Source organism: Chiroxiphia lanceolata, chromosome 1 (assembly GCF_009829145.1).
Source record: "Chiroxiphia lanceolata isolate bChiLan1 chromosome 1, bChiLan1.pri, whole genome shotgun sequence".
Taxonomy (NCBI): domain Eukaryota; kingdom Metazoa; phylum Chordata; class Aves; order Passeriformes; family Pipridae; genus Chiroxiphia; species Chiroxiphia lanceolata.
The window spans coordinates 122,886,024-122,897,037 of record NC_045637.1 but is presented as its reverse complement, the minus strand read 5'-3'; the positions used below and the strand labels follow the sequence as shown (position 1 = coordinate 122,897,037).

General features: G+C 42.6%; 1 protein-coding gene across 1 annotated transcript; it reads left to right on the top strand.

Annotated features, from left to right (window-relative positions):
* The first annotated feature begins 1,346 nt into the window (after positions 1-1,346).
* On the top strand, positions 1,347-9,952 carry NPY (neuropeptide Y). The gene is made up of 4 exons (XM_032674564.1): positions 1,347-1,465; positions 1,629-1,816; positions 7,145-7,225; positions 9,661-9,952. Exons 2-4 carry the CDS (start codon positions 1,629-1,631, stop codon positions 9,683-9,685), a joined length of 294 nt encoding a protein of 97 aa, XP_032530455.1. The 5' UTR covers positions 1,347-1,465; the 3' UTR covers positions 9,686-9,952.
* Positions 9,953-11,014: the final 1,062 nt, after the last annotated feature.

The window sequence follows — 11,014 nt, the reverse complement described above, 5'->3', positions numbered from 1 at the left end:
TTGAAGTAAAAATAAGATACGATGAGAGTCATGATTTGTCATTCCAACTGGAATTAGTCATTGGTCATCAAGATGCTAATGAAATTATCTGTTTCTAAAGAATTAACCTTATTTTACTAATATATAAGGATAGTTCCCAACTCTACCAAATTCTTTGACAAATTCTGAAACTTTATTTGAGTTGGATTTATCTTACCTGACTTCAGGCACTCTGGTAGTCAGGTATCTAGCCTAGCCCAATCACCTAGGTTGGTCCTATCATCAGCGAAGAGTATGTTGCCAGAAGATGCCCATTGTGCTTATCTCAGACCTCTATTGTATGAGGGATCAGGTCACAATCAGGGTGCCCATCTCTCTCCACTGACTCAGGTCAGGACAAGTTTAGGGAGACATGTAAGTCTGACACCTTAGTTGGATCAGTCTCTGTAGTCCCATGTTGCTGGGAGAAGCTGCTGCATCCCAGATTCAGCAGTGGCTCCCTTGGGTCAGGACAGCTATTGGAAAGGCTGCTGTGCTCCCATGGTGCTGGTGAGTTGCCTTCTGTGACATGTGGCTCAGGCGCAGAAATGAAACAGAACAAAGTAATTTTAGCACAGAAACTCAGAAGGTAGCCCTGAGCAGGGGGGCAGAGCGGGCACAGAGGGAGGTACAATTTGCAGCTCTGCTGCCAGTCCCCCGGAGAGTTAAGCCTCAAGATTTGTTGTGAATGCCCCATCCCTGGAAGTGCTCAAGATCAGTTTGGATGGGTCTCTGAGCAACCAGGTCTAATGGAAGTCATCCCTGTAAATGGCAGAGTGGTTGAAACTAGGTGATCTTTAAGGTCTCTTCCAACACAAACCGTCCTATGAATCTTTGATTTACCATTTTGTGAGTATCATCTCTGAGCCTGTGGCACTGATTCGGTATTTTTGTTTGCCCCAAACCGGCTTGCTTTCATGGCTTTATGTCTGGGGGCACTACTCATACGAAGCTCAAGCTTTGGGCGCCTCTGGTGCCACAGGATCGGGGGCCAATTCGTTCCCCAGAGTTCCCCTTCCCCCACCGCCCCCGGGCACCGGGCAGCACGGCGGCTCCACAGACACAGGCGGCCAGGCTCCCACGGCCGGACCGGGACACGCAGGGCCGCCTGCAGCGCCCGGGGGCAGAGCCCGGGGGCAGCCCGTGGGTGGGACCCGCCGGGGCGGCGGGGGCGGTGCGGGGGCCGCGGCGGGGGCTAAGGCAGCGCCCCCCCCTCGGTGCCGCCCGGCCCCGCCCGGCCGCGGCCGCGGTGCCCCTCCCGGGGCAGGGGCAGGCGGAGCGGGGCGTGGGGGATCGGAGCTGGCGAGGCGTGATCGCCCGAGGCCCCTCCTGCCTGCTGGGGAAGCCTTAAAACACCCCGGCGAGGCGCGGAACCTCGCACTCCGGAGCCCCGACGCACGGGCAGACGCCTCGCCGAGCCGGGAGCCGCTCCGCTGCAACCACTGCCGTGAGTGCCGCGACGGGGCGGGTACGGGAATGGGAATGGGAACGAAGCGGGGGGACGTGGGGCGGCCGGGACCGGCCGGGGGCTGCGCTGGTTTGGCCGCGCTGCTCCCGCCGTCGAGGCAGGTGTTGACGACGGCTCCCCTCCATCCCGCCCCGCCATGCAGATGCAGGGCACCGTGAGGCTGTGGGTGTCGGTACTGACTTTCGCCCTGTCGCTGCTGGTCTGCCTGGGGACGCTGGCAGAGGCGTACCCCTCCAAACCGGACAGCCCCGGCGAGGACGCCCCCGCAGAGGACATGGCCAGATACTACTCGGCGCTGAGGCACTACATCAACCTCATCACCAGGCAGAGGTAGGCAGAGCGGGACGGCAGACATCCCCCCTTCCTGTTCCCCAGGCAGATTTTTCCTTGTCGAGGCTCAGGGGAGGAAGGTGGGGTGCCCCCTCACACTGGGTGTCTTTCCTTGCTTTCTTCACCCACGCGGAGAAGGACGTGGTGCAGAGATTCCCTTTAGAGAGCAACACCCACGAACTCCTGAATTGCCTCTGGGTCTAGAGCTGAATTTCCACCATTCAAGTTGTTAGAAGAGGGAGGGGTGTCAACGCTACCTCTGCTATCAGCCCTTCCTAGCTCAAATAGGCTGGCAGGAACCACAGGGCATGCATGGGGAGACCCCCCCCCAAAAGGGAAAGAAAACATAACTAACCTGGGAGCCAGGGAGAGCTAGACAGGGCAGTAGGAGCAGTTTTCCACTTCTGTTGTTGCCACTCATTCAGGTGAAGGTTTTCATGAGAAAAAGTACCCTCTGAGAAAATGTAGTAGTCCAGATGCTTTGTGGTTTGCTGGCTACCTATTGCAGCTGTGGTTGCCAAAAAACTCACTAGTACTAACAAAAATCTCTCTCAAGATCACAAATAAAAACTCAAGCCCAATCTGAAAGAGAAAAGAGTGTGAGCTGAAGCCTGCCTGGCTCTAAACCAGCTTTCTGGGTTTGACTGTGCTTGTTAAAGTAGAAGTAAAGGCTCAGTCTGAAAAAAAACCCTGGCAAATTATTATAAAAAATCATCTTCTTTGGAAGCATCTGTCCACTTAGACTGTGATTGAGAGAAGTTTCCCCTGAGGTACCACAGCAATGTGTGACCCAGAAGAGTTTTGACATATTTATCCATTTGTTAATATCAAAACCAGATGAGAGGTCTAAAATTAGGCATTCATTTGTCCCTCTAGAACTCTGAAGAATTAAATTAGAAGGGAGGCTATCATGTAACTGAGGCCTTTCTCAGCAAGTCCATAACGTTGTCTGCCAGTGCACTAATAGTATAAAACAGATGAAGATGCTGATAGAAATACAGTTCTTCAGTCCTAAACTTTTAAAGCAATATTCACAGATCACACGTGTATGGCATGGTTCTGGATGGCAGACGGTGCTCAGATACCTTTTTGTCTAGATTACTGCTAAAATAATCTGATCCTCGAGTTCTGCCTCTGCTACCCTTTTCTCTTGTGTGTGGTGGGATCTCCAGGCTGGTCTCTCATCCGTTCTTTTCTTCTTTCATCTTCCGTTTCAAAGGTGGCTCCTGTCCAAAGTCAGGTCATATTTAAAAACAAAAAAACCCAAATCCAAACCCAACCAAACAAACCTTCCTTTCTCTATTCAAACACCACTTCTGGTGTGTGCCCTGTATGCTTGCTTTAATGTTGACTGTGTAGCTTTTTTCCCCCCTATTTTCTGGTTTGTACCTATACAACTCAGAGATTGAGACTGGTTTAATTCTTATGTGTGGATTTGGGGTCTGAAATGAAGTGAAATAGTGATTGTTGCTGATGGATAAAATTTAAATTTTGTTCTTTAGATTTTACCCAGATTTCCTACTCACCCTCATATTTAAAGGAACAGAATTGACCTAGAAGTATAAGAAAGTTGGCAGAAAAAAGCACTACAATGACAACTTAGTGATACACATTTAAAAGTCAACTACATAGGTTAACTGAAAATCCAAAAAGGTACACTGTTTCCACTGTGTAGTGAATTAACAGTCCAGAAATAAAGCAATTGCCTCCTCCCTTTGGAAAGCTTAACTGAGCTCCTGGAGATTCCCTTTTTTGGCAGTGACACAGTCATTTGCAAAATAAATCAATAACTTTTGAAGCACTTTGGACTGGTTGTTTTGTTGGTTTCAGCAGATGTGCTCAGTTTTCTCTCTTTTTACAGCTTTTTACTTCTGCTTTTTGTGCATAGTACTGTGACGGGGGGAGACAAGGTGTCCAGGGGCTCTCCTGCTCCTGCTGAGGGTGAATGAGCAAGCTGTTGCCCTCTCACCTGGTGCCTGTAGCCAGTGAGACGAAGAAGTAAGAGCATGTTGGCAAAGGAGAAGATGAGGAGATTTTTTTTTTTTCTCTTCAGGTTCATCTGTCCTGCCTTATTTGATGTTTCTGTGATTATGAATAACCTCCTGTCTCATCTTCTTGCCTTCTGCTTCTAGCTTGACCCAAGCATTTGAGTACCATTTCCCTCCGAGCTACTGTGACCCACAGGGTCTTCACCCCAGCTCCCATGAAACTTCTTCCTTCCAGACCATCTTTCTCTTCTTGTCTTTAGACCCTGCCGGTCTGGCTGTTTTGCTCTCACTCTCCTTTGAAATCCTCCTCCTTCAGATTCATCTTACTTAGCTTTAGACATCAGTGTCGGCTTTTATATCCCTTTGAGGTTAGCTGAGGGAAACAGGTACTGGTGTGATGCAGGTCACCAGGCCTGTTTCAGGATTCTTGTTTCTGATGAGATCCCTTGTTCCTTGTGTGACGGTCTTTATGACTTGAAAGAGAACTCAAGATGACCAGCACAAATGCAGACTCCTGCACTATAGATGTCTGTGTGTCTTTGGATTAGTTCCACCTCTGTCTCCCAAACCATCCTGTGGTCTTGCCTCATATCCCTCTACCACACTGTTCAGGAAGCTTTTTTTCACAGCCCATTTTTACTTGAATCACTCCTCCTTCTGTTACTTGCTACTAGCTGTACTCCTTCTTGTGAACAGGCCACCTTCTTTCCTTGTCCTTTGTAGCTTGTTCATGAATCTGTGGCTCTTCTGTGCTGTAGCAAAACAGTAAGGCCATTCCTGCTGGAAATGGCTTGAACTATAGACAGAGCAGAGAGTATCTGGAAGGGTGTCTGACTCGAGCAGTGCTGATGCTCCTGCTTCATGTCAATACCCTTTGATGGGGAAGGGAGCAGCTCTCAAGAGCTTTGGTTTATTGGCAGTTTTCTGAATCAGGCACACGTGTTTCTGAGATCCCTCAGCTCCTGTTGCCAGCCTTGGACATTGGGATTTGACTCCCAAGACCCAAGTTTTCATAGGAAGCTTTGAGATTTTGCTGAGTCTGCAATACTATGTCTCTAATCAGAATAAGTGTGTTTACTCCTCAGATCTCTTTGACTTCAGCTGGAGCTGTGAGTTATCAGCATGCCCCAAAATAGGCCTTGATGTCTCAAACTGAACATAAAAACTAACCAGGTATTTTCACCTGGCTTTCAAGCCTTGTCCTTTTAAAAATCCATGATATTTGATAAAAGTGTTTCCCAAACAGAAGATAAAAGTCTGGTTTTCTGTGTTCTTGTTATCTCAGAGCTGGGCAGGGTAGACAAGGAGACAAAGCATGAAGCAGCTGGAGTGGAGCAAAGATCTTCTCAAGTCATTTGCATCAGAAAGAAGAGACTGACAAGAGAGATCTTTTGCCTCTATTTAGTATGTCTGTAGCATGGTCATTTCCCAGGCACAAAATTCCAGGGTAGACAGAAGACTCAGGCATCTTCCTGTCATGGGAAGAATGGCTATTCTTTGGCCATATCCAGTTGGTCGCAGCCAGTGAATACCTTGTGTGCAGCTTTGCTGTGTGAGGACAAGGTGGATCCATGCAGCACAAGCACAGGTAGCAGCGCTAGTCTAGCCAAGACGCTAAAGGGACTCATATAAAAGATATCTCCCTAATGCAGTCATCTTCATTATTTGAGCGAATCTCTGCACTCCAGGTGGTTGTTTCCTATTTCTTACTCAGACAAAACTTTCTGAGAGATTCGTGGGAGTTTTGTCCAAGTGTGAGCTATTAGAGCAAGTTGTTGATCTGTTAAATCAATTTCTTTAACATAATGGAAAATTAGATTCCTCCTCAGTTGAACTGCAGGTCACATCCATATTAATCAGAGTAGGGAACTAGAAAGAAAGAAATCCCTTTGTGGTGCTGGAGTGCAAGGTATTTGATTCAGCATCATGCCTGATTGCACTGTTGTAATAGCATTTTACTGTGTCTGGCTGGTTCTTTTCAAATACCTACTTTCAATCTGCTTAGATTAAGAAATTTACCTTAACTTTCTGAAACTGCTGGTTTGTCTTTCTGGAGCACAGGTGATGCACTGAAATGATTAAGGTGATGCAAAACTACAAAGAGTTGAATAAAATGATTGAAAAGTGAGATATGTTTCCACTTTTCAAGAAGTTATGTAATCAACAGTTAAAACTGCTAGCTTTTTAAATGTAGTTTGGGAAGGTTTTGTTTGTTTGGGTTTTTTTCTGCCAAATGTAGATCACTGAAATGACTGTGGTCACTGGATAGTAATGTAAGTCCTTGCACCTTCGATTTCTCTGGAGTCAGAATTTCACTCAAGTGACATTAAGAAAGAAAGCTGTTCATGTACTTTGTGATTCAGAATAATTGCATACACAAGTTGCAAAGTGCGATCTTAATTCTTTCCAATTGAGGCATCGTTTGCTCATAGTTATCCCTCTTAAGCTAATGAATCCTTACAGTGATGAAATGTCTGTCAAGCAGGCTGACGTTGTTGCTTCTGTTTTCTCAGGAAAAGAGATCGAATTCCTTCCCAAGAAACAGAAGTTGTGGTACTTTTAACTGTTGAGTAATGTACAGTATACAGAATTAGGGAAAAAAAAAGGCAAATAGAAGGCTGGCTGCTGTGTAAGTTTAGGACAAAGATAGCCCATGACATCCCATTTAACTGAAGAACTCTGAATGAGTAAGTTTTTGTTCCCATAGCCACATAGTTCAAGATGATTACCCTGAGATAGCTCAGTTTTGACAACCTAATGTGCTATGTGTTGGGCAGCCCCAAATGTACTAATTATCTTAAAAAAATCTCGTTTGATTCCTTGGCTAGTATGGCACACTGGGTTTTCTCTTCTATTAGCCCAATGGATAAATTCCACTCCTCATTTGAATAATTTCTGATGAAGGATAGGGTATCATTTAAACCAATGAGAAAATTTAAGAGATGATGGAAATGGATTTGTAAGCAAAAATGACATGCTTGGAGGTCACGGCATGCACAGCTTCTTCCCTCTTCCTCCATGCTCACATCAGTAAGGTACAAAGTCCTAGAGTATCCAGGAACAGCCATCAAAGTGAGAAATATTCAGAGTTTCTCAATACCACAATGTAAAATCATTATGGAAAAAACGTAGAAAAATTTGGGGGGGGGGGAAGAATACTGAAGAATGAATGTTTTCCCCACATTGTTAAGTTAAATTAAAATACTTGCTGAAAAGTGGTATTTATGTCTTCTCTGTTACTTTTTCTGGGGAAAAAAAAAAGACTGATGGTTCTGTGCTTAGTCTTCATTTGTAAAAACTGACATATACAAAAATGCAACTTTTAAAAATTTTTCCTTAGATATGGAAAGAGATCAAGCCCAGATACACTGATCTCAGACCTCTTGTTGAGGGAAAGCACAGAAAACATTCCTAGATCCAGGTATGTATGAAGAGGTTTTGTGGTGGCTTTCATTTCTCATTTAGATTTAATGGTTTCATTTGTTATCAGTAAATATGTTTCACAGAGAAAAAAAATGCCACCAACAGCTGGTTAGACATATCCTTAAAAAACTTTTTTTACTCCTTTTTTTTAAAAGAAATATCACCATTTATGAGTGCAAGAGACGTCTTACCAAAAATTATATAGTCCATATTCCATGATTTTGGGAGCAGGCCATACCTGTTACTTGGAGGAAGGGAAGTATTCCCAAGGCACTTGCCCCATTCTGGACTTAATTATACAAAATTGTATGCTGATGTTTGATGATGATTCTTTACATATTAGAGCCCCAAGGATGACATATTTCTGCTCATTTGATACTCACACGGGTGGTAAATATGTTCATACATTAACTCATCCACAAATTCATGGCTATGACTTGTCTTTAAAATACGGTATTTCACATTCGTTTTGTATCTAATATTTTACAAAGGGGAAAAAAGGCTTTTATATTTCCACTTGCACTTGGTTTAGAGTAACAGTGGTGTTTCAAACAACACAGGGATTTCAAATGTACATAATGTAATTATCTAGTTAGGTAATGACACTTTAGCTGTAATGTAAGATACTGTAGTAGTGACTGCAATTTACACAGCTGAAAAGTAAGTATGTTGAAAAGGTAAGATGCAGGGGGAGTTTTGGCTCATGAAGGAAAATATTGCTTTTAATTTTACTCACAATCAAACATAGATGAGTTCAGTTTAAGCCTTTACTGATGGTCTGAAGTTTGCTGGTAATACTTCTAATGCAGAAATAAATATTTTATGCAATTGTCATCTCAGGAGCCTACAAGCAAGTGCTATGCACTCTCATCAGCTCTGTAAAGGCTCAATTAGACTAGTTAAGCACTTAAGCATAATAGTCTGTAGCACTGAATTCAGGGCATGATCATGACACTGAAAGGTAACCAAAATTTTCCACTGTCATCCAGAGACATTTTCCATGAAACTTGTGGTTCTGCATATAGGGAGACCGTTGACTTATGTTTTGATGACTAACTGCAGCTGTGGGGATGCAGTTTTCTCTGTGGATGCTTATCTAAAAAACTGTATGGAGTGCAGTGAAATGTATTAGACTATTTTGTGTTTGGTAATGACAAGGCAGAGCCCTCACATAATGGGAAATTTCCACTGCCATGAATTTGAGGCAACACACAGGGTAGTATAAAGTCTAATATTCTCTGTAATTTTCACCTCTTCATAACAAAACTTCATGATTATTATTATTGTTTCAATAATGCTATTTATAACACACCGGGGAGCAAAAATTCATCAGCAAAATAACCAGCTTGTCTGCATTTAAGATCAAGAATTGATGAGAAGCAGATTCTTGTTTCATACCCCCTGTAACGGCACTTAAAACTGAGTATGGTATTTGTCACTCATCAGTGACAGTTATGGGAGTATTGGGAACCATGATTTCTAGTTTCCTATGGATATGTTTTCTAGGATAAAACCCAGTATGGATTCTGAACTCCACTCCAGCTTTTTCCTCCGTGTGAAGACGTAATTAAATCTTCTTTCTATCCAGTCCTGTGTTTCAAGGCACATGGGAGCTTAATATCTCTGACATCTGAAACCCTGACTTGGTTGAAATTGTCCAGAGGGTGTGAAAGCTGGGGGGGAAGTTAGGGGAACTGCACAGGAGTGGACAGCTGGACACACAGCAGATATACTCAGGTGCAGCACGGCTGCCTAAGCCTTCCTCACGGAGGAAGCCATGCTGAATGAATGAAAGGCAGGCTGCTATTATTCTGAGCTTAAATTAAGTAAATGTTTTAGAAATGGTTACATATGAAGCAAGTTAAGGAGGAGATGTAAATTGCACTCAGTGAATCAGTGACATAGAGAGATACTTCATGAGTTCTTGGGAACTGACCTTTGTAACTAAATATTGGGATATTAATAAATTACTTAATTGCCTTCAGCTTGGCCGGCCTGGTTTGACATTTTGCTTTTGCTGACTAAAATACGCCCCAAAATATTTTGTAGTCTAAGTGTATACCTGACCATATGAAGAAATTTTAGAGAGATTCTTACAGAAACTTGTTACAAAATAGGAAGATAAAGATTAAAAAGAAAAATAAAAAAAAAGGTGCCTTGACCTGAGTACAGGTAAGTTCTTATGACAGAAACATGTGATGTGGCATATTTCTGATCTTGTCTTCCTTGTGGAGTGATAAGAAAATGTTTAATACTCAATAACAGGATGTGTCTCTCATAATACTGCCTCTTAGAAGTTAGATACCTAGTGTGAAGTGCTTGTGTAGACTGCCTTTGCAATCAGTCAGTGGGATGAGTATTTCCAGAATGAGTTTTCCATGTGTTTAATGTTTTGGTTTTTTTTAAATATATATTCTCTAAAATGTATTACAGGTTTGAAGACCCTTCGATGTGGTGATGGAATTTTCAACACACCTTCAAAACTTTTCCTAGTTTTCAGTTCATACTCCATGCCTATGAAGCAAATCATAGCATCATCCCCAATGCATGCAGCCATTGTACTGAATTCTGTAGAGTTTTTCCTTCATCATATTTGTATATATCTTTATTTAAATAAATTATTTGTGCATTCCAAAATATAACATACTTAATGAAAAGAACCAACCACGTCATTGGTATAACAATGCATTGTTTTAAACTATTAAAACTGAATTATAACCTCCCTGTAGACTGAAGTAGTGTGGACAACAACAGTGTCTCAGTTATTACAGTAATTACTCTGCAAAGTAAGATACAGACATCATTTATTGTGGCCTCAGACTCATCTCAGATGCTTGATTTATGCAAAACTGTTAAAATAATTTATCACGGACTGCCTAACTTAGGAAAATAGTGTTCTGAGAGGCAATTTTTCAGAATGAATGCGCTCACATTGACAAATGTACTAAAGTTAATGGCATTTTCAAAATACAAAGGAGTAAGTCACTGCTTAATTCTGCTAACTCCTCGAAACTGGTTTGAAGCTTGGCTGTAAGCCTGAAGTAGTACTTTTAGATGAAACAGTTATAACATCTTTGTTTTGGCAATATGCAAAGTAGCAGAAAATACTATCTAAAATAACTCATAAAAAAAAGACGTAACTACAACTATTTATGCCAGAAAAGAGACATCTAACATTGCATAAGGCCTTGTAAGGTACTTGCACTCTGAGCCTCTCACATGTGGAGCCTCTCTCATGGTTTCTGTTTTACCATGACAAGGTACCCAGAACAAGAGCAAGGCAAATTATATCCACGTTTTCATTTTCTTATTTTTTAATTTTATAAATTTACTCACTAGCCAAATGGAGGACTTAGACACACTCAAAGTTTTTATTCAAAGTAACATGATAAAATGGCAGCACACTATCCTTGTTCTTAAGTGGTTTTAGTTCACAGATACGTATCTTGCAGTATGGTCAGGACCCACACTGTGCATGACACAAATGATGGTCTTTGGTTCCTGATACACAACTTCTTTTCTTTAGACACTGTGACTAAAAACTGTATAAAGCAGCACATAAGAAAGTTCCAAATTGGAAAAGAATCAGCATGAAGGTTTAATGTATTTGCATCTCCTTCCCGCTTTTCAAATGTTTCCACATGGCTGTTGTCCCCAGGAGAGATGCGTCAGTGCAGTTAAGTTCCAGGTTTCTATATATATTTTTTGCAAAGCGTTACCAGCTTACTAGGACTGGCCAGCTTTTGTGGTCACACTGTCTTCAGTGAAGCATAACATAGTTTTTCTT